This window comes from Erythranthe guttata, chromosome 9 (genome assembly GCF_056151865.1).
Source record: "Erythranthe guttata isolate IM_541 chromosome 9, IM_541, whole genome shotgun sequence".
In the NCBI taxonomy this organism is placed as follows: domain Eukaryota; kingdom Viridiplantae; phylum Streptophyta; class Magnoliopsida; order Lamiales; family Phrymaceae; genus Erythranthe; species Erythranthe guttata.
Genome location: NC_142541.1, coordinates 4,663,582 through 4,686,891, shown reverse-complemented (window position 1 = coordinate 4,686,891; position 23,310 = coordinate 4,663,582). Strand labels below are relative to the sequence as shown.

Here is a 23,310-nt window from a genome sequence, read left to right as displayed (position 1 = left end):
CCCATCTAATTTCTCTCTCCAAACTCCAAAACGGTTTCCCATTTCTCTAAAAATATTCGCCGGTTTTTTCGCACCCAATTACAACCCTCATCAGAAATATAAACAAAATCACTCTGTATCTCAACAATTACTATCATCTCCACCACGGTTTTGGACTGTAAATTTCTTAATTTCTGATTAATCACCGCCGCACCGATTAATTGTGAGGTGGTGCCTAACCATCTCCGACCCGATTCCCACCTTTTACGACCCTGAATACACATAATCAATTTAGTACCAACTGAGCGATTGGGAGCTTTGACATAAGCATTTGACACATGTCATTCATTGAGGCTATAGATTCTCTTTTTATATTATATATATATGTTGGAAGAGTTTTATTACTATTCAAGTAATAGTGGTATTCGAGTAATAACAAATAAAATTATAATGACCAAACAATAAAATTGTTATGATTATCCCCATATTATAGTGATCAAAACATAAAATTGGGTTTATACAGTGCTATATTGGGTGAAATACATTTGATAGATCTTTACCATACATAAGCACGCACGCGCACAAACACTCACATACACACATTCACATTGGTGTGTGTAGATCAACAATAAAAATCCACCCGGTGTAACTTTCATCGGGTGTAGCATAGAAATAACCATAAATTTGCTACGTCGTACGCATATTATAATGCGAAAATATGATGGGACTATTAAGTTAAAATGATGAAGAGGTGACGGAGGCGGAACTACGCAGGGCTAAGCTTTTCCGAACCGGAACAATATGGGGAACTGAACTCACAGCAATGTGATGTACAATGAATTTTGGCGTTTTGAGGCCGTTTAGGCCCTCAAAACAACATTTTCGTTGTTTTATGAAAGTTTTAAATAATTCATAATTAATTCTACAAAATCCGGATTTGAAATCCGTGAATTGGGTTATTTCCAATTTGCAGTATCCTATTACACTTAGGAGTTATTTCGTTTTTGCTTTTTTGTTTTGGCAAATTTTCATTTTCCTAGTTTAATTGGGATTTTCAGCTTTGATTAGTATAAGTAGTTGGTATAAGGCTTATTTTTCAGCATTGTTTATTATCAATAAAATTTCTGATATTTCTCTCAATTTTTTGGTGAATTCCATAAACCTTGTGTTCTTTCGTATATATTCGTTGCAATTTATTATTTATTGTGGTTCAGTTCTGCGTCATAAAAGAATAAAAGAAAGAAAAACGAAAATAAAAACTTTTATGGACTATAACGTATGCGGATTACAACGGGTACAACATATGCGGATTACAATGGGGGGAAACTGCAATTAATCTCAAGGAGGAAGACTTATTTGTACTCATATCTATATAAGTTGGATATTTTACTATTAAAGTCACATATAATTTATTGTTTTAACTTTCTTTAAACCAATTTTATTTATTTATATAGTCGGCCTTAGTAGTGGTATTTAGTGGGCGGTTTTATCTTCAGCTTAGCGGTCAATTATTTAGCACATGCTTAAATTAAGGGACAAATACAGTGTTCATCTCTCAAGTTTGCTCTAATTCCAACTTTGGTCCCCCATGCTCACAAAAAACACATTTGGTCCCTCATATTTAAAAAACTCAACACTTACAGTCCTTTCCGTCAATTTTTCGTTTAAACTAACAGAATCAAATGAGTTCCCGTCACTACCGTAAATGAGGGTTTGACGGTAAATTGACGAAAATGACCAAAAGTGTCAAATTATTGAAACCGATGGACCAAATGTGTTTTTTTTAACACAGGGGACCAAATGTGAATCAAATGAGTTCCCGTCACTACCGTAACTGACATGTGTTTTTTCCCTTAAATTAATCTACTAACTCACTAATCCATTAACCCACTATCTCTTATAATTTATTGATTTTCGTGAAGGTTTAGGAGCTCTTGAATTCTATAAATAAGAGAGGTCCTCACCTCTTTTATTGACGAATTCTGAAATGAGTTGAGAGGATAGTCTTTTGAGTGTTGGAATATCTTCTACAACACCTTGTTTTTCACTGCATTTTTCTCACTACAGAATTGAGACTGTTTGTATTCAATATCATTGAATACTAGTTTGTATTTCTAGAGTTCTGTTAAGAATAAATTGTCACCGATTCTAGAAATTTATGTACGAATAAATCATCTTGTGATTTCTTCATAAAAGGAAAAACATACTTGTGGATGAATTCGCCTGAAAGGAACATTCACAAGTTATATACTTGTGGATAATGATTTAAATCTTGTGTTGTTTAAATTTTGCTGCAAAATATTTCTTTAAACAATCACTCATTAAATCATTTGCGTAATGATTGATTTCTTTCAATTGGCATCAGAGCCAACACTTGACTGATACTAAGTGTGATTCATGTTTTTCAGTGACACGAATTTTGTTATGGAGATTCAAGATGGTTATTGTCATTATCCAGATCATTATATGATTTCACATGATGATCTTCATGATTGGATAAAGGGAACAAAAATGTTAGAAGTTGTTGGTAAGGAAAATGATACATTGAAGAACAAAGTTACTTGCTTGGAAGTCTTGCTTACCAAAAATGACATTGAACTTTTCAATGTAAGGGTGGAATTAGATAATGCATTAGTTGTCATTAAAAAGCTCTAACACAGGTACTTTTAATCTTAATGGTAATATATTTTTGAGTGTATTTAATAAAACTAATTTATGTGCATCTTCGTCTACCCATTATGAATAAACTGATGATAAAAAGACATTGTTTGTGCAAACTGAAAAATCATCATTGTTTTTATAAAAGAATATTTTTTCTCAAAAGCCATACCTTAGAAAAGAATTTGTCTGTCCTTATTGTTTTGTTTTTGGTCATATTAGGACTTTGTTTCGAAAAAAGAAAACTGATGAGATATTGTGCAAAATATCACATGACATTCAACATAACATTTCTAGAACTGAGACTGATGATGCTAGAAATAGATAATCTTAAGTAGTTGAGATAGAGGGATTTGGGAGAGCAAAGTGGATCACTGCTCATGTGCTAGATGACCCTGAGATACCTGCGAACAGAAAACACGTGAACTAGGCCGAGGGTTGATCCGGCAGAAACCCCTCCGACGCTCAAGTCAGACGTGTGGATAGTATAAGGTCTAGAGAATACAATGGCTAGTATTGCTCAGATAATAGGACGTACCTTAACAAGTGAGTGAAAACCTCTATTTATATGTCGTTGATTGGGTTGGGTTTACTTTGTTGGGACCAAGCCTTATTTTGAAGGTGTTTGGGCTTTCGTGTAGCGGGCCCAATTATTAGATAAATTGTGGGCCCATTGGGTAGGCCCAATTAGGCATATTATTAGCCCCCCACTCTTGAGTCGATGTGGAAGCCAAGTCGAAAAGGGCACCGGATCGTGTCGAGACTAGATAGATGTTGTAGTGTACCGTTAATCGTTGGCGTGGCGTGGATAAATATAAAAAAAAAATCTCTGCGGAGAGCAAGCCCAACTGGGTGGAGCGCGTTAGAATCATTACACTATTTGGTGGAGCGCGTTAGAATGGTTGCGCGATTTGACGGAGCGCGTTGAAATTCCAGCGCGATTTGGTGGAACGCGTTGAATTCGTTGCTTAATTTGGTAGAGCGCGTTCAAATTCCCGCATGATTCGGTCGCGCGTATAAGAACTTGGGCGCGATTAGGTGAGTGCGGGCAGGCGCGCGCGAATTGATGGATAGTAGCTGATGCGCGCGCGATTTGATGTATAGGAGCCGCGCGATTTGATGGGAGCTGACGCAAAATGAGTGATGTGATGCTTGGTGGAGCTAGGTGGCGCGCTGCCTTTCTGCTGTGCTTCCTGTTGTGCTGCTCTTTTCACTTTGCACCTTTTTGTTTATTTTATATATTATTTTATTATTATTATTTTTTATAAATGATGCATGCGCACATCGAGGGCCGCAGCTGCCACGCGCGCGTGCCGTGCACGCGCCGCCCAATTTTTTTTTCTTTTAATGACGCGCGCGCGCGAACCGAGGGGCGCGGCTTCCACGCGCGCGTGCTGTGCAAGCGTTCGTCCATTTTTTTGGGACGAATCGAGGCGTGCTCGAATGGGGCCTCGCATATTGGCGAGGAACAACTTATACTTGAAGTGATGATTTTGGACCAAATGTTGGTATTTCTGATACCACCAATGGGGTTGGTACTAGTGTTTGATGTTATAGTTCCCAAGTCTTAGATTTTGGGAGATATAACGACAAGTCAAGTTCGTCAAGTGACTCTGTGGGTCTGAGCAAATTGTCTCCTCGTGGGAGTTGTCTTGGCGTGGGATAGAGATGTTGGGCGAGTTATCTCATCGTAGGATTTGTCTCACCTTCGCGATGCGGGTGGGATGGATAAGGACATCATCCGATGGATGAAGCCGAGCATTCTCGATGAGGGAGAAGAAGTAGAGGATGTCGATGATGTGGGCACTGATGTAGAGAATGATGTTGATGTAGATGATATTTTCACTGTCTTCATACTTGGAGTAGATGGGTATGCCCACTACTATTTCGTTTGACGTTTACATTGTTTGATATTGTCATTAGTTTGACGCGTTCCTTGTATGTGTTTACATTTAGCATTGTGCGTGATGTACTTGATGAGGGGATCAGTCTCTCAAGATTTTTCGATGGAGATCGTGCCCCTTGTTAGACCTCATGGATCGTAAATATGTTAGGACCGTGGCCACGTTTTAATGAAGGACCTGTCGAAAACAAGTAGATCGATAAGTTTGAGTAATCAAGCTGGCCAGACTATATAGATTCCCATAATATTTCTAAGTGTTTCTAGGGTTAATGTTGACTTGAGCTAATAATTATGTAGAGAAAGAGCAATAACACCGAGAGTAGGGGAAATAACTTGCTTTATTTGAAAATGTGAAGCTTACAAGCCTACTTCAGGCGAAGGTAAATAAATAAGTAGGGAGCGAATTGCTCGAAATAACTAAACTTGTACAAAGTAGATGATGTAGGTGTTTCGTCCAATTGATGTAGAGAGGTGAGGGGATGCATCATCCTTAGGATAGGATATCCCCCCAATTTAGGATGTTGTGATCACTAACTTTGTTATGGCTCGAGATGCTCCAAGTGTCATTGACATCCTTGGAAGTCCAGAGACATAGAAGGAGATCATCCATGAGATGAGGGTCGAAGCTTCTTCGATGCGTACGTATTTCTCAGCGCGACTTAATAACTCCTCCAGAGTGGCTGGAGGTCTTCCGGCGATAGATTCCTTGAATCTACATTGTTTCAAGTTTTTTTGAAGGATTCCAGAGAGCATGCTTCCTCTCACATTAGGAACTTCATGAGCTGTCTGCATAAATGGTTGAATATAGTTGCCAAGAGTTTCGCCCTCTCTCTGAGTGATAGTGAAGAGGTACGTGGAAGTCTTAGCGTACTCTTTATTGATAGCAAAATGGTTGGTGAAGCGATCCGTCAGTTGGGAGAGGGCTTCTATTGACCCAGTGGGCAAGGAGTTGAACCAGCTCAATGCTCGCTCGGACAGCGTTGCGCGGAACATCTTGCACATCGCCGCATCAGTGGGGCCATATAGATCTGTCATGGCGTAGAAATTTTCAAGGTGCTCATGTGGGTCATTAGTTCCATCGAACTGCGGTAGACTCAAGACCTTTACCCGTTGGGGTAGTATCTCATTGAGTATTGCGACAGTGAAAGGACTGCGCCTTATTGGAGGTATTTCCCTTCCTCCAATAGGATTACCTATATGGGGAAGACGATTTGAGAAAGATACCCGACTGTTAATTTCATCCTCTCCACCATTGTGTGGAGGTGCTCGTTGGCGAGAGGCGTTGCCTCTCGCAGGTGAACGTGGGTCTTGTCGCTCAGTTCGTGCATCATGACGATGAGTAGATTGTTGCATATGTGATCTAGGGTTTAAGGTGGATGTGTTATCCGGTGGCGATGGAGGTCGTTGTGCCACGGGTAGAGTTGAAAGGGGAGCATTGACTCCCGTTATGTCGATGTATTGTGCCACTGCTTCAGTTGCAGCACGAGCTGAAGCTTCCGCAATCATGTGTTGGAGCGCCTATTCGGTTATCTGAACTGTTTGAGGAGAAGGGAGTGGTGGATCCTGCGGGGGATTTATCTGGACCTCATGAGATGGATCCTGATTACGAGGAGGAAGTGGCAAGCCAGAGCCTCCGCGATGTGGGAAGTTGTTAGCATTGGCACGTTCTCTCCGAGTAGATGACTCAGAGACATCATGCGCGCTACATGATCTTGTATGCGTTCCCATAGACGGCGCCATTGTGATGATGCTAGAAATAGATCACCTTAAGTAGTTGAGATAGAGGGAGTTGGGAGAACAAAGTGGATCACTGCTCACGTTTAGTTGATTGGATTGGGTTTACTTTGTTGGGCCCAAACCTTATTTTGAAGGTGTTTGGGCTTTCGTTTAGCGGGCCCAATTATTAGATAAATTGTGGGCACATTGGATCGGCCCAATTAGGCATATTAGAGACAATTTTGTAAAATACAGAGAAAATATGGGTTCCTAAGTCTTGTCTAAGTTGTAATGTTGCTAGGATTGTTGTGACGCCTGTCATTTCAGATTCTTCGTATTTTGATAGCGACTCCTCCTACCATATGGTCGGGAAAAGGGAACACTTGGCTGACTATGAAGTTTTTTATGGTGGACAGGTAACTTATGTTGGAGCTGTCAAGGGAACATTTGTTGGAAAATGAACAATTATAATTAAAGGACTTCTTAAACTCATAAGGGCTTCGCATGTTGATGGGCTTAGTACAAATTTGATTAGCACACGTCAATTATGCGATGATGATTTCCATGTTAAATTTGATAAAAAAAAAAAAAAAACTATTGTTATGTGTTTGATAACTCTAACACTTGTATTTTAGCAGGTAAAAGATCCATTGACAATTGTTATCAATTGATGGTAATCAAGTGTGTAAAAGCATACGCATGAGTCAACTCGAGTTATGGCATCGAAAGTTAGGGCATGTAGATTTCAAGAATTTAGAGATGCTGGTCAAATATGAAGCTGCAAGGAGAGTTCCCCGTAAGCACACATTTGATTGTGATTGGTGCCAACGAGATAAACAAGCTAGAGCGTCGCATCACATGTTACGACACTTTAGCACACCACTTGTTTGAAATTCTCCAATATTATGGGTCCGAACGATGTTATGAGACTTGGTGGTAAAATGTACCATTTTATTTGTGTTGATAATTTTTCACAGTTTGCATAGATATATTTTTTGCAAGAAAAATATGATGGTTTTGATGTTTTTAAGAAGTTTCACAAACGTGTATGGGTTCAATTTTGGTCGAATTAGAAATGACCATGAAGAAGAATTTGGAAACTCTTCATTTACTTCATTTTGTGCTAAAAATGGTATTTTTCATGAACTTTAATGCAAAATGAGGTTCCATAAAAAAATAATATGTTTTTTTTTCTGGAAATGACCCGTGTTATATTGAATGCAAAAAATATTTCTAAAAACTTTTGGTTTGAAGCTTTAAACACGGCTTGTTATATATATAATCATGTTTATATGAGATATTCAATGGTAAGCAACCTAATCTCAAATAGTTTCATGTATTTGGATGTGTGTGCTACATTCAAAATGATGGAGGGTTGTTTCTTGGATATTCTGTGAATAGTCATGCTTATAGAGTGTATAATCTTAGTACTATGAGTTTTCGAGAAACTACAAATGTTGTTTTTGATGACCTTTCTTATCTTGCAAGTAAAATTAGGGAAGAGAAGATAGCTAAAATAATGGATCGATCAATAGAAAGCTATTGCCCTCAGTCTGCACCAAATGATGATAAGATGTTGTAACATCTTAAGTCACACATGATTCTGGAAATCCAGAAAATACTGAATCTGATTAAGAAAATTTTAAACAAATATGACTAAAAATGATATTCATCATCCTCTCATAAGACAAGTTCAAAGCAGAATACAAAAGAATCACCCAATTTCTCAAGTCATACGTGGTCTATCTGATGATATAAGAACCAGGACAAGGGAGAAGCCAAACTATCAAAATATGCTACGATTAGCTTGTTAGTCTATCTCATGATATTATTATTAGTACTAGTATTAATATTAGTATTACTATCAGAATTAGTACTAGTATATTAGCATTAGCATTAGCATTAGTTTTTATATTAGTGTTAGTATCATGATATTATTATATTAACATTAGCATTAGTGTTAGTATTAGTGTTAATACTAATATTAATATTAGTATTAATGTTAATATTATTATTAGAGGTGGCATAGTCAATTATACATGATAATATCAAGAGTTACGAGTATATGTTATATAAAGATATTTCTATTAAGTCGAAATGGGGCGACTAATGTTACTAGCAATGTTGCCTAAAAGTCAGTTTTTCGGCTAATAAGAAGTTATACCACAAAAAGGTGATTGTGATTCAATAATACATTTATTTTTTGTATTGTTTATATATATATTATTATGGGTAAACTACAGTTTGCACCCCTGAACTATAGGGCTTGTCATAAACACCCCCCTCAACTTCAAAACGTAATAAAATGACCCTTGTGATTTGTGGTCAACGTCTGCAAACTAACACCGTTACTTTTCATGTTCATTTACTTATTTGTCCTCAAACTTTACTTAATAAAATAGAAAACCACTTCCTCTCCCCTCTCTCATGTTCTTCTTTTTGTCTGCCTCTTGTTCTTCTTTTTTCTTTACCAAATCGACAATATTTTCCTCTCACCACCATTATCTTCCTTCTCCGCTCGTCGGTTGATTTCAGCCCCATACACTTCCTTAATGGTGAAATTGCAGCCTTCAATCTCCAACGCGTCGTCCCACAGCGAGAACAACAAAGGCGCCATTGTTGTCAGTTTGTAGTAGCTTCATTCGCCCCCTCCTCATTAAATTGAAATTGAATACTCCGGCCGACGACGTCGACTGTTGTTGCCACCATCTTACAAGACATACTCCAATTTCAAGGGCACTTAAATTGCACAATTGGAGAGTCGAAGATAGAGTCCGCTCGATGCACCCAAATTGCACAATTAGAGAGTCGGAGAGGGAAAAGAGTCTGCTCGTGAACCGATTTCGCTATTTGGAAGGCAAAAATGATTGGTGTGCTTGAACTAGAGAAGGTATAAGCCATCGGAGAAGAGAAGGCACAAGCTGGGTTTTTGTTTTTTGTTTTATTTTCTATTTTTTATAATTAATTATATTTTTATTTCCAGCACTATATTTCATTATCATCATGATTTGTTAGGATTTAATATACAATTTTGTGGCCTGATAAAGAAAAACTGTATGTTTGTTGTGATGTAAAGATTTGGGAAATCAAATATTCTAACTTTTAGTGATAAAAAGGATTTTGTGTGTTGTAAAGATTTTTGGTTCAATTTTGTGTGTGTATATATATATATATTACCAATATATAGAGCCTAGAGGGTAAAAACGTCAAAAAATTGTTGCAGCCACAAAAGTGATTAAAATTGAAAAAAATCAACACAGCCACATCATCACACAAACAGATTGAAAACGGAGGGGCCATTAAGTTACGTTTTGTAGTTCAGGGGAGTGTTTGTGACAAACCCTATAGTTCAGGGGTGCAAACTGTACTTTCCCCTATTATTATTTTGAAGTGTTATATTTATTTGCACTTTATGCTAATTTTATCTCCAATTGCAATGAAGTTTCTTTTATCAAAGTAATTTAATATAAATTATAATTATTTCTTACATTTTTAGGTGATTTATATCCGTAATGTATATCACTGATTGACAATGAACTATGAAAAATGTACAGGTTACTTGAGCGGTATCAAATGAGTTATAAGTGATGTTAATGCATGTATTATAAAACACCACTTATGATAACTAAGTTTCATGTTAATAATCCAAGTGCATTGGAGGAGATAGTTGTACCCTTTTGGTCAGATGATGTATCTTATTTTTTAAATCACAATTTTTCTTTTTGTATATTATCTTTTCTCATTTATTTTGTTTAATCCAGTACTTAAATCAAATGCAATGTATATTACTTTTTAGGATTACATTTTTTTTTTTATATATTTTAACTATTCAAAAAATTTCATTCAATTATTTTATCTTGAACTATTGGGTTCGACATGCACTTAAGGTAGTTGTTATCAAACTAAGATGGGGTTGTCTAGGGTCCGACAGGGTTGTACTTCTCGGACCGTAATCAACCAATAGAATTGCGCCATGTAAGATTAGTACGAACCAATAAAAATTTATTGGTACGATGCCTATCTTATAAATAAAATTACATTAAAACCCTTATATTTAAAACTTAAATATTAATTAATAATTAATAACTAAACTTTAATGAGATGAATAATTATCATTAAATAATAACCTAATTTTTATAATCATCGAATACAAAGAAAATAAGTTTTCTGGCTCTGTGTTTGAAAACTTTTTCCTCTCTCAGCGGCGTCTCTTCTTCCGGCAAACGATTGGCATCTCTCCCCACAAATAAATCAATACCGGCGTCTCTTCTTTCGGCGAACAATTGGGCATCTCTCCCCACAAATAAATCAATTTCTATTTCCTAAAACCCCGACTGCCCAATTATCATCCCGCCGCCCGCCGACCAGCCTTGTTCATCCGGTTGCCACGGCGGCATATAGCATATGTTTGCGATCTGGTAACGTTAATAGTGTTTCGTTTCTTTTTTTTTTTCAAGGAGAACTTCCATAATAATCTACGCTTTTATTGGGGATGTAGGATGTATTCTACTAAATTCTTTTTCACTATTATTTTAATTGGGTTAGAAGCGAGCTTTGTACACACCCTTCGAGAGCGTCGGGTTTTTTGTTGAGATCTCTTCGTTGGGTAGAGCGGGATTTCAACAACAAGATTCATCGAGATTCGAGGCACCACGTACGCCAGAGTGGGCCGTCAACCACAAGGAAGATTTCCAAAGACTCAACTCTGTAATTTGGTAAGTATTGGATTTAAATTCTTATTTTAGATTTTCTTTGTTATATCGATTCCACAATCAATTCAGCTGTATTTTATCATGTTGGCCCTGTTGCATCTATATTTATGTATTTAAAACATGTTTCTGAAGAGTGGTGTGACACTTAAAGTGATTTTGCTATCTTTGAATAAAATTGTTTTGTGGTAGTTCGAAACTTGAATTTAAGATAGTTAAGTGGTTTTGCCATTAATTTTTTTTGTTTTTTTTTTTGTTTTTTGTTTTTGTGGTAGTTGGATATTTGAGTTTGAACCTTGTGAATTACTTGCAGCTTTAGAACCTTAAGAAGAGAAACACATATTTTTTTGTTAATTGCTTGGTATATGAATCCACCAACTCGGAACACAAGTTCATCAACACCAAGTCCCATATATATAAAAAGACACAATGAAATTTTATTGATTTTCAATACATATCAATTGGTCTAAAGCTCTGTGTCATATTGTTGCTCTATTTCATAATTTTTTTTAACAAGTGAATGAAGAAGGGTCCTCTAATAGTTTGAGAGTTCATTTTCTAACTCTCTTGAATTATAAATTATAACTAAATACCTGCTAGAATTTTTTTTTATCCTATATTAGAAATTTTAGTGAAAATCCTTTCATTTTTTTTTTCAAAATCATATGTTGTAGGTACGATAGATTTTGATACTACAAATGAGAAACCAATTTCACCTTCTAATAACGACGAAAGTAATTGCATGAATGATAGTAAGGATGATGATATCCACTATCATGGTATTAATGATATAGGTGATTCAGTTGATTTCAATTTTGATAATATCAATGAGGATGTGGTCAGGCAACTAGTATTCGAAAGTCTTGATGATGCAGAGAAATTCTACACAACGTATGCCGGTGTAGTTGGTTTTGGCATTAGGAAACAAGGTGTAAAACGCAAAACCGCTGATGGCATCATAAAGTACAGGGAATGGGTGTGCACATGCGAGGGATTCCGCAGACGACCGAAAGACGACTATACTAAAAAGCGAGAGGCAAAAGTGGTGACTAGGTATGGTTGTATAGCATGGTTTCGTGTTGCACATGACCGTTTTTCAAGGCATTATTCAGTGACAAAAAGTTTGAGCCTCGACATAATCACGATTTACGAGGTTACAGGAAGAGGTACAAAATCTACTAGTTTATTTTAGTCGCAACTTTTATTGTTAGTTGCATCGGTTTTTTAAAATTTATAATTTGATTCCATTAATAGGTACATTTCAATGCCCGACAAGTGCATGCTGAATTTAATTACAGATGCCGGGTTTAGGCCGTGCCAAGCTATGGATTTGTTAGAGCTACTTGTTGGGGGTGTTGGAAAAATGTCTTTCACAAGAAAAGATGGTTACAATTGGTTGAACAGTATGCGGTTAAAAAGAATTGAAGGTGGTGATGTGAACACGTCATTAGCTTTATTTGAAAGCATGAAAATAAAAGATAGCAATTTTTTTTACAAATACACAGTGAATGTTTACGTCTGATAATTGTTTTGCCCCCATCTCAAACATCATTATCAAGCAAACATATAGTCCACAATCGTACCTGTCATATTAGGCACAATAGTTAATGGTGATAAATAAAATACTGACAATTTAACATATTATTATTATTATATATATATATACCCATTTGGTTGTCTATGAACCCATTCTGGATATTCATAACTGAAACTATCTTTTATGTTTTTTATTGCGTACTCCTTTGGTCTCCATTTTTGTATCAAATGCTCCATTCGAATAATCTGCAATTATAAAAATATATAAATAGGACAATTTGAATTATGCTTAGACATAATTTTAAATATTTAACCAACCACTTGATCGAGTAAATCTCTCCTATAATCATTTGATTCTCTCGATGCTGCTGAATCACAAATGTTGACCTCTTTGTTATCAAAGTGAATAATTGTAAGGAACCAGTGACCACGAAGATCATTTACTGGTAAGTATATCTAATAACAATCATCCATTCGACTTGTACAATAATCAATGGTGTTTATGATATGCTCATCGGGAAAATTTCCAGTCAAACAAAGTTGCTGCAATAAAATAAATTATGAATACTTATAATACAAAAACTGAAAATTTTATCTAATGGGGTTATTGAAAAATTAGATTAAACATAGACATACGACAAATATTGCAGGGAAGTACCATCGAGCATCTTCCATTCTACCCTCTATACTATTTCGTGTGCACAAAAATGCTACACAATCTATCACCTACATTTCAAATATTTTATTTCGGTACAGTTAGTAGACAAGTCTCAAAATATTATTGGTTAAAAAAAGGAAAAAGGAAAGGGTTATGAGCATGCTTACAATTCCATCTATGAACTCACAAGGCTTCAAGCCCATCAAGTTCTTCCTGTTGCATCCTCGTCCTCCAAAGTTTATCACCCAAGTACTGCCCAATTATATGAGAGAAGAGAAAAAAAAAAAAAATTGTATTAAACATGCATATTAATTTTTTTTGCCTTACCTCTGATCCAAGTTTGGATCGAACAAGAATTTGATTATGGCGTCGAAGTCTGCTCCTACAGGGTTTATTGGACTTTCTTTCTCTTTTGCGCTAATAAGTTGTTCATTCTCGTGGATGTAAATGATATCTTCCTCTATTTGTTTCTCCAACACGGTATCTTTCTCTAATTTTTTTGCCAACACAGTATCTTCCTCTATTTTTTGCTTCAACGCAGTATCTTCCTCTATTTTTTTCTTCAATGCGACATCTTTCTCTATTTTTTGCTTCAACGCGGTATCTTCATCTATTTTTTTTTTCAATACAGTATCTACCTCGATTTTTTGTCCGGTAACGTTTGATGATATGTGTTCATTGTTTGCCTTGCGACATATTACATCCCATGTATCCCATATCATTGATGGAATTTTTAACTCTAAAATTTTCAGTTCTTTAAGTACATCCTAGAATTTATCAACATTTTCTTGACTACTTGGCTGGTCTCCAAATTGATCTCCACTGGCAGATCGGGTGGCACATCGGATCACCAACTCACCCATGGTATTCAATAACTGAGTCATTTGTTGCTCGAAACCACTTAATCGTGCACCAAACAACGATAATTGATTTCTTATGAAAAAGTCATCTTGTACATACTTTGCTTGTCTCTCGATATTACTTACTCGTGCAATCAACAACGACAATTGATTTTTTATGTCAGAGTCATCGTATGCATTCCCGATTTGTTGGGTGACCCGATAATTGCAGACCACATCCTCTTTCAATTCACCAGTTTCACCTTGGTTGTTCAATGATTTTTCTCGATCACTAGGTGAATCTCCATGTACACGATGATCACCTAACACATTTAAATCCACATTGAAATCCATGAACTCTTCACCCCTCACATCATGTATTTCGTTCAATTCATTTCCACTTGTATCAATATCTTCCTTTCTCACTTTTGTCTCATCCACGGGGTTCGGCGTGGAGATTTCATTCAAAGCAATGTAGCATTCCTATAAAAAAGTTCGAATGCAAAGTGTAAATATTTTTTTTTCAATAAAATATTCAAATGGTAGAAAAATATTTTAAATAAGCTACCATGGCATTCCAGTATGGAACATCTTTGTGTATATCATCAGTCAACGAATTAACCCTTTGTTTCGTTAAAAACGTTATGAAAGGCCTTTCAAATGCTAAATTGAAATCATAATGTGAACCAGGAGGGCGTACGATCGCAAAGAAGAACACGTGTAAATGACAAAAAAAAAAAAAAAACAATTATTATTTCTATGAAACGAGTGTCTTAAATGTAATTATTGTACAATATATCCTTGATTAAATCTTGATTAAATTTGTACCTGAAGAAAAACCAAAGATCCACCTATATATGCATGTTCTGTATTCTTCCACTTCCCGATTCCTTCATTTAGAGTTGTTCGGATGAGACCGGCCCAATTCAACTCTTTAATATTCTCTATGACAGACAAGTTGTGTTGAGTACATGGAAATAATACCGTGCCAAATAGTAATGCCAAGTACATCACCTTAAATTCGTCACCAGCACTAGTGCATTGTTTAAGACTCCCTACTAAAGTTACTATGTCTATACGTCCATCAATGATTTTAAAAAGATGTCCATATTTTTTCAGCCCGTCGGTGCCTTTAGTGTGTAGTATAATGGTTTGAGAAGTTGTCGGTACACCAAGTGCAATTTTAACATCTTCATCATTCACGCCATAACAATGACTACGAATGTTAAGGGTGCTACTTTCCGGGTCATAATTGTATATTATCCATTTTAGCACCTCTCTATCTAGTTGATCAATTTCAACTCTAGTCAGAGCTCCAAATCCCATCAGTTCAACGCATCCTATTTGAGACTTGTCTAGAGTTCTATTTACCTCTATCAGCTTTCTAAGTGAAGTTCTATATTCGAGCTTTGGAACCTAAACAAATTATGAACCTACAATGGTTAAATTTGAAAAAAAGAGCACTATATAGATTAAGCTATTTCGTACTGTTGAAATAAATTCATACATTTCGGTTAAGAAACTCATCACATTTCACGTGATGTCTCTCGCTGTACAGTTTATAACCTTTGCCGTTGTTATTCCAGGCTTTTGTACTCTTCGCATCCTATCAATAATAAATTCGTAAATAAGAATAATTGAACAAACTTTGAAAAGGTGCAAAATCAAAAAAGAAGATACGATACCATGCTGGACTCTGTAAATGCGGATGGCAACTCAATCTTCACGGACTTGTGACTAGTTTTCATGTACGAATCATTCTAGCTCAACTTGCGCTTTAGATTATCAGGTTTTTTATCACCCCTACGAAAAAAATACGTCTTATATACATATTTACAACTATAATCGAAAATCAATTTTGAAATTATTGGAATCTCTTGCTTTTGAAAAACCTGCATATATATGGTTTACGTAATTTAATCACTTATATGAGAGGCTGCCGAATGAAAAATCAATGGAGTTCTGAATCTATTATTTATCTCAAAGCTGTCTACGGCTCGATGGAGTTCTGAATCTATAATTTATCCCAAAATTGTCTCCGGCTTGAAAATAGAGAGAGGAGAGAGCTGTGATGATTTTTGATCTGACACTGCTACAACAATTAATCATGCACCAACCAAATCAAGAACCAAATAAATAGAACATAATTAGGGTTTTCCGAATTCTATAGATGAGGGAGTCTGAACGATTGTTTTAATACTAAAGATGCACATGGAAATTTAGGACTTTGCAAGGGTTTACTTCAATTCTCCACTCCGATTCACACTATAATTTGTATAAAAATTCCAAATATTTTAAATCTTACTTTCTCAACTCCGATTCACAATATAACTCGTATAAAAATTCCAAATATTTTGAATCTTACTTTCTCAACTCCGATTCACAATATAACTCGTATAAAAATTCCAAACATTTTAAATCTTACTTCAGTATAACTTGTATAAAAATTCCAAATATTTTAAATCTTATAAAAAAAAATAAGGGGATTGATTCGTACCCGAGATTCCAAGCCCAGACATACTTTCCCCCAAATTATTACATTCCTTCAATCTGAACCATCCCCAATTCGAATTCACTGTGTCGCCTCTAAAAGCCAAATACACCCATAACTTGGATTGATTGTTGCGGCTGAGCCCATCCATATCTCCTTGGTTGAGTATTGCCTGTCGCTGCCGCTGAAGAAGAAATGAAATGGTGGAAGCACTGGAAGAGTTTTTCGAAAGAAAATGGGAGAAGTGGTGGGGGGTTTTGACTTTAAGTTTAACTAATAGTTATGATTATTATAATATTTTTTAAAAGGTCTTTCAATTAATTAATTTGAGTTTATAGGGTTAATTAAGTAATTTATATAAAGTACGATGTGTATATGATAGTGTACGATATTTTTTTACTGGGTTCGTACATTAATTTTAAAATTTATAATATCGTACTAGATTGTACTGAGTCGTACAAAATAATCAACGGATAAGATTGAAATTTAAGGAAATTGTACGCACCAGATTATATCTCTTACGGTCCGAGAAGTACAACCCTCTCGGACCCTAAACAACCCCAACTAAGATTTAAGTTATAGATTCGGGTCAAATGAAGAATTGGAATGCATTGAGTATAATAGTTGTACATGTTGGACCAAGTATGTCCTCGTTTTTTGTATACGAAATTTCATTCTTAAATTTTTTTTTCTCTAGTAAAATATTTATTTTCATGATAAATATTCCCACGCATCGCGCATGCAAAGCACTAGTTGAATAGAAATACAACCTTTATCTATAGAACAAAAAGAAGAAGAAATTATTCCTAATTGATTTGTAATCTTAGAAGTACCATAACGATGTAATCTAATATAAAAAGCAATGCATAATTGATGTAGAAGATTTATCTCCTCATCTTGCATCCGTTGCAATAACCACAATTATATCCCCGAGCTGCGCCAATCGATAGTTCTCATTTTTAAGTGGGGATCCATTTTTGAACACTTCTTCACAAATAGTAACTTGTTCATACACATTGTTTCCTTCTAAATTAAGTTCTAGGTAATCTCTATGCTTCAAAGATTCCGGTGCTCTTCTCAGAGAATCGAGAGCATTTCCATAGTTTTCATTACACGTTCGGAAATTGTTTATTAGTTGAGGATCTTTTGCAGAACGTAAGAGCGTCAAAATCTTGGGTCGTGTCGCTGTGGCAGTACCGGATGCCAATTCTATTGCAATCTCAGCCAATTCGTCGTAGCCAGCATATGCTGAACGAGGATCTGATCCAAGAACCTTCATACAAAAAGCTTTATCCTTACACCCCGAACACACATTATCAAGAAACGAAGCGCGTGCGAATATTAATACCATGTTTAAGAGGCACACATATGAAAGGGAATATTTGTAGTAATGGAACATGGCTTATATATAATTAGCGTGATGTATATATATATATATATATATATATATATATATATATATATATATATATATTTCAAGAAGTTTATGTGTTCTGCCAATGTATATGTTTTAGGCAGTCTTATATAGAAATGTATCTGTGTGTGTGAATTACATTGTAGTGGCGGTTCTCTTAAATATTCATAATCTGTAATCAAATTTCTATATTATATGGCTGCTGAATATTGCTGTAATAAGGTGTGGAAATTAAAAGCTATATGAGATTTCAACTTTCAATCAATATTATTACGTATTTTATATTTTATATTGGAGGAGTTTTATTACTATATTCATGTAATAGTGGTATTCGAGTAATAACAAATCAAGTTACAAAGATCGAAACATAAGATTGTTATAATTATTCCCAGGATTATAATGATCAAAACATAAAATTGATACAATCGTAAGCAGATTATAATGATAAAAATGTGATGGACTATTTAGTCAAACGGAAAAAAAAGGAAAAAATTGATGGACTATAACGTGGCAAATTGCATACAACCCCATGGATGAAAATTTATTTGCATACTCTCTCTATATCAAATTAAATTATACAAAAAAAAAAAAAAAAACCCATCTGGTTGTGATTTTTCGAAAATACGCTCAAATACTAAAATTACGCAGATCTTCTTCACTCTCTCCAAAATGTTTTCCCTCACCATGTAGTTTCTCTCTCCAAACTTGAAATTTTTTCCCCATTTCTCTTAAAGTATTCGCCAATTTTTCTTCACCAAATTACTACCCTCATCAGAAACATAAGCAAAATCACTCCGGATCTCAAAAATTACTGTGATCTCCACCGCGGTTTTGGACAATAAATTTCTTGTCATCTCCACCACCATTCTCAAGAAAATTCACTCCGGTATTCTAAGAAGATATTGTTACCTCCGCCAAAATATTGTCTACGGAGTTCAAAATTACTGTTAGAGCCTAAAAAATACATGAGTCAGACGTTGGCAAAACCTAATCGAAAAAAGTTTATGAGTTGTTATATCTCTAATAAAATTTTGTTTCTATGTTACTCTATAAATCTTGATTTTGTGACATAAATAATGGGATTGTATATTTTTTTTTTCTTTCATTATTAGAATTCTTTTTTTCAATTTTGGAAATAATTTTATGTGGCTTTTAAGGATTTTTTATGGCAAATACAGTGCAATTACATATGTATAATACTACTAAAATTACTAATTGTACTGTCATTTAGAGTAATTTTGCATGTATGTGCCTTTGTTGTTGATAATATTAATGTCATACATTAGTCTCATCACTTATAATACTGTCGGTATTCTATTGTGCTGCCATTGACATCATATTGTGTATATGTACTATCATTTAGGATAATATTATTGTCATACACAGGGCCGACCTTAGGATATTGCGGGCCCTAGGCGAAACCAAAAAATGAGGTTATGATATTCTTAGTTTTATCTTTATTTTATGTAAAATTATTTTGTCTTGATTTTATAGATGCAAATGAATTAATTAGATCTTCGTATTCTAGCTCTTCTAACAAATCTTTTTCTATAGATAAAATAGCTAATTCACTTAATCTTTCTTGTGACGTAGTCGAACGTAAATATGTTTTTATTAATTTTATGCTGACTCTGGGCAGAGTGTTGTTGGAGGTGTAGTCGCACTGTGATCAATACTTCAATTTTGATTATGATTGTGTCTGTGACATGTCTATCAAATCATACACTTCATCTTCGGTTGATTTTCCACTAAGATGAGCAATGTCATCAAATACCATATTTACTGACTCAATGATTATTCTAATGCGAAGATTATAAACTCTATAGGCATGATGACTATGCTGAGCATATCCAACAAACAACCCATTATCACTTTTGGAGTCAAATTTGACGAGTTTATCTCTATCATTCAAAACATAACAAATGCACCCAAAGACATGCAAATACTCAGGCAATGTTTGGAAGCATTTTGGGCCTTATTTTCATTTTGTTCTCGGGAAATGGTAGTTCTGGGGAAATAATTTGAGAATGAAAGTAATGTTTGTTTATATTTTGGGAGGGAACAAGAAATACTGTAGCAGTCAAACCAATGTCTAGGGATATGAGTTGATGAAATAGTTTAATATAATTTAAATACTTTTAATGATTGGAACATATTTATTTTATTGATTTATGATATATGTGATTGCTATTATTATTGGGTAATAATTATTAATCTATTAATTTAATGTAGTTGTCCTTATATATAAATTATTTTAATTTGAAATGCGTGCTATATAGAAAAATGAAGTAAGATTGAAATAATAATGTACGGTCACAAAGCAAATAACAATTATGTCCTTACATAGTTAACGCCCATAACATAAATAGTCAAATACAACTAGAAAATTAAAAACGTTCTTAATCTAATTAAGCACTATTTCAAAAAAATAATTCAACAGTCCAATTTAAATAAACTTATTTTTTTTTTAAATAAGCACTCCAAATTAATTGCTGGGACCTGATTCTTGCTCCAAAGTAACCTCAGGTGTTGACCGCTTCATTCTACTGCCAGACAATTCCTCACTTTCTTCAAGGCTATTGGCCGGATTTTGCGTACTAGAACGAGCCACAGAACCATTTGCCACATTCTTGTAGAACATCTCAATGCAATAGTCATAATTCGGGACTTTGGTTGTCAACATGCGGGCATAATCTTTGTTATCCTACAAATATAAATAAAGGATTCACATTAATGATGAAATGAACTTAATTAGGCTGAATCAAACTAAATTTGCAAAAAAAGTTGAATCAAAGGTAATCATTTACCTTCACAACACTAGCAAGACGCTCCGGGTCTTCAGTAATTGTTTTCGTAATTTCATCAATTCCATATCCAGTTTCTTGGTTCAACAAGCGATAATATAACTTCCATTGGGCCCTAATCCTATTAAACTTTTGTTTGCATTGCTTTGCACTGTACTGATATTTATGTTCTGTTTTTTTGTTCAGTTCCTCACAAATAGTACCCCAGACAAAACTAGAAATTGTGGTCGTTAGAAGCTGTCCTTGAAGGTATGAATCATAGCAAACATGTACTAACATTTCCTCACTAGAGAATGGCCATTGATCATTCTCACACCTTGGTTGGTTGTCAGTATTAACAGATCTAGACATCTAAACAAATAATATTCATTACATTTCCAAAAAATCAGCCCATTAACACGTGCATTATGTACACTATTTAAAATAAAGTAAATGAAATTTTGGAATTTGGATACAATATTTGGCCATTTATTTGCCAAACACTAGCTGCCAAACATCCTTATTGTTATAGGTTGTTACTGAGGTGGCCCTTAAAATGAAGTCAAAAGGTGCAAAAAAAAATCTATTGATCTAATCATAGAATAAGTACACCTTACCAAAACATGATACACATAATATTTTTCAAATATATGGATCTAAAATAGAAGAGGCAGTAGACATCTCAAAATAACATAGAAGTAACCAAGGAAGAACAATTAGATCTCGCCTAAAAAAAACTACCGACAATATTAGCATATATTCACACAAAAAATACAAAAGGAACGACAACCATACAAGAATTTATATGAAATCAGTATTTAAAAGAAATAGATATAATATAAATTTCAGACAACAAAATGGGTACTAGAATTACCGTTCTCTTTCTTTTCTTACACCGAAAGAAGTGGGATATTGCTATCAACTGAAGAACAGAGTAGATCGTCGGACTCCGTTTTTGACTCTGAAGAAACAAATATAAGAGGGGCAAGAGATGGATTCATATGTGATATATGAACTACAATGAATGAAATATATAAGAGAAAATTACAGAGAGATAACATAAAAAAATGCATTCAAGCTTCACACAGTAGAGATTCGTCTGCCTCACACTACAACAATAGCCTTTACATAAATCAAACTACAGTAACAAAAAAAAAATCAGTGTCAGGAAGAAAATAAAGCAAAGAATCGGATTCCTTCACTATTTTTGCAGATACAACAGTGGATATCGGCAGAAAAGTTATTACAAGCGGTTGGAAGAAGATAGGGTTTATGAGGGAGAAGTTATTGCTTGTAGTTGGTGGAGAAAATGGGGAATGATAGACGAGGAGAGAGAGAATGAGTGAGAGCAATGAAGGAGGAAGATCTGGAAAACAAATAAGGAGAGAAGATAGGAAATGGAAAAAAAAAAAAAAAGAAAGAAATGTTAAGAGGGAAGTGACTTGAAAAAAGTGAAGAAGAGAGAAAAGGTGAACACGTGAGAGAGGAGAGAGAAGGGGACAGCAGTGCAGTTGGTGGGTGGAAATCGAGGTAAACATTTAAAGAAAATTCTGGATTTATTTGCACAAAATGTTTCCAGAATAAATTCAAATACAAAACAAACACGTTTTTGTTTCGGGCAAACAACCAAAATAAAATGAAACTTGTTCCAAACATAGCCTCAAGATTTGGCTTTTTGTCTTTCAAAATTTGATATGCAGTCATAGTGGTTCCTGATCTCAAATATACTATGTTAGAAATATGACATGATGTGTTAACAACTTCAGCCCTAATTTTTTTGGAAAGATTTTTGGCATTTAACATAACTAAAGCAATTTTTTGCAAAGTTCTATTTTTCCTTTCAGTTATACCATTATGCTGAGGAGTTTTACTGGCAGAAAATTCATGAAGAATTTATTTCTTATCACAGAAGCTTGAAAGCAAGTAATTTTTGAATTCTTTTCCTGGATCAATTTTGATTAACATCCATAAAAAGTTGATTGCCAATTTGATTGTGAAGTTTTTTGAAGACTTCAAAAGTTTCTCATTTTTCTTTTAAAAAATAGACCCACGAGAAACGATAGAAATCATCTACACATACAAACACATATTTTTTTACCCCCGTGCTTTCAACTTCTATTGGACCCATGAGATCCATATGAAGTAGTTCCAGACATCTCTGAGTTCCAGAGTACTGCATCAACATCGGATGTGACACCCTAGTTTGTTTGCCTTTTTGACACATTCCACACACACAAGCATCATTGAACTGCAGATTTGGAATTCCCTTGGCAACACCATATTTGTTTAGCACCTGTATATTCTTGACGTTGGTGTGACCCAATTTTTGATGCCATATCTCCACATCACTTATTTGTGAAACCAGGCATACAATGTTTTCACATGTTTGATAAAAATCATCTGTTGACCAAACCTGTCATAAGACGACGATGATTAACATCATATACAGAGCAGGAGAGTTTATCAAATTCAACCCTCAGATCATCATCACATAGTTGACTAATACTAATGAGATTTGATTTCAATCCTTGTACATGTAACACATTATTAAGCTTAGGCAAACCAATAACATCCAGTACTCCTTTGCCAATCACATTTCCTTTTGCTCCTCTACCAAACAATCT

At 34.9% G+C, this 23,310-nt stretch overlaps 3 protein-coding genes and 1 long non-coding RNA gene across 6 annotated transcripts; 1 reads left to right on the top strand and 3 right to left on the bottom strand.

Annotated features, from left to right (window-relative positions):
- Positions 1-10,412: 10,412 nt before the first annotated feature.
- On the top strand, positions 10,413-12,528 carry LOC148767930 (uncharacterized). The gene is made up of 4 exons (XR_016033695.1): positions 10,413-10,674; positions 10,802-10,971; positions 11,809-12,131; positions 12,220-12,528. It is a non-coding gene; the product is annotated as an uncharacterized LOC148767930 (long non-coding RNA).
- On the bottom strand, positions 12,413-16,835 carry LOC105976121 (uncharacterized). Of its 3 annotated transcripts, none has more exons than XR_016033694.1 (7): positions 16,496-16,835; positions 15,684-15,801; positions 14,827-15,604; positions 14,567-14,661; positions 13,327-14,481; positions 12,632-13,227; positions 12,413-12,548 (listed from the first exon to the last, which is right to left on the bottom strand). XR_016033694.1 is itself a non-coding variant. In XM_088823597.1 (7 exons), exons 2-4 carry the CDS (start codon positions 15,744-15,746, stop codon positions 13,927-13,929), a joined length of 717 nt encoding a protein of 238 aa, XP_088679723.1. In that variant the 5' UTR covers positions 15,747-15,801; positions 16,496-16,827; the 3' UTR covers positions 12,413-12,548; positions 12,632-13,227; positions 13,327-13,411; positions 13,487-13,926. The 3 variants fall into 3 exon arrangements, 2 of the variants coding, with proteins under 2 accessions (XP_088679723.1, XP_088679722.1); XM_088823597.1 differs by lacking the exon at positions 14,567-14,661 and having other exon boundaries at positions 13,327-13,411; positions 13,487-14,481; positions 15,506-15,604; positions 16,496-16,827; XM_088823596.1 differs by lacking the exon at positions 14,567-14,661 and having other exon boundaries at positions 15,506-15,604; positions 16,496-16,827.
- Positions 16,836-17,381: 546 nt separating this feature from the next.
- LOC148767929 (pectinesterase inhibitor-like) lies at positions 17,382-17,840 on the bottom strand. The gene has a single exon (XM_088822692.1). It carries the CDS (start codon positions 17,838-17,840, stop codon positions 17,382-17,384), a length of 459 nt encoding a protein of 152 aa, XP_088678818.1.
- Positions 17,841-20,129: 2,289 nt separating this feature from the next.
- LOC105977806 (uncharacterized) lies at positions 20,130-22,092 on the bottom strand. Its single transcript, XM_013003187.2, has 3 exons — positions 21,561-22,092; positions 20,711-21,058; positions 20,130-20,607 (listed from the first exon to the last, which is right to left on the bottom strand). Exons 2-3 carry the CDS (start codon positions 21,056-21,058, stop codon positions 20,389-20,391), a joined length of 567 nt encoding a protein of 188 aa, XP_012858641.2. The 5' UTR covers positions 21,561-22,092; the 3' UTR covers positions 20,130-20,388.
- Positions 22,093-23,310: the final 1,218 nt, after the last annotated feature.

Excerpts from the sequence above, each read along its gene's own strand:
- LOC105976121 (XM_088823596.1), bottom strand. The coding sequence starts at position 15,746 with ATGAAAACTAGTCACAAGTCCGTGAAGATTGAGTTGCCATCCGCATTT. Across the intron at positions 15,605-15,683 it reads CATTTACAGAGTCCAGCATG|GATGCGAAGAGTACAAAAGC; the intron begins GTATCGTATCTT and ends TATTATTGATAG. Across the intron at positions 14,482-15,505 it reads ATGAGTTTCTTAACCGAAAT|GAATGCTACATTGCTTTGAA; the intron begins GTATGAATTTAT and ends ACTTTTTTATAG.
- LOC148767929 (XM_088822692.1), bottom strand. The coding sequence starts at position 17,840 with ATGGTATTAATATTCGCACGCGCTTCGTTTCTTGATAATGTGTGTTCG.
- LOC105977806 (XM_013003187.2), bottom strand. The coding sequence starts at position 21,058 with ATGTCTAGATCTGTTAATACTGACAACCAACCAAGGTGTGAGAATGAT. Across the intron at positions 20,608-20,710 it reads GTCTTGCTAGTGTTGTGAAG|GATAACAAAGATTATGCCCG; the intron begins GTAAATGATTAC and ends TTATATTTGTAG.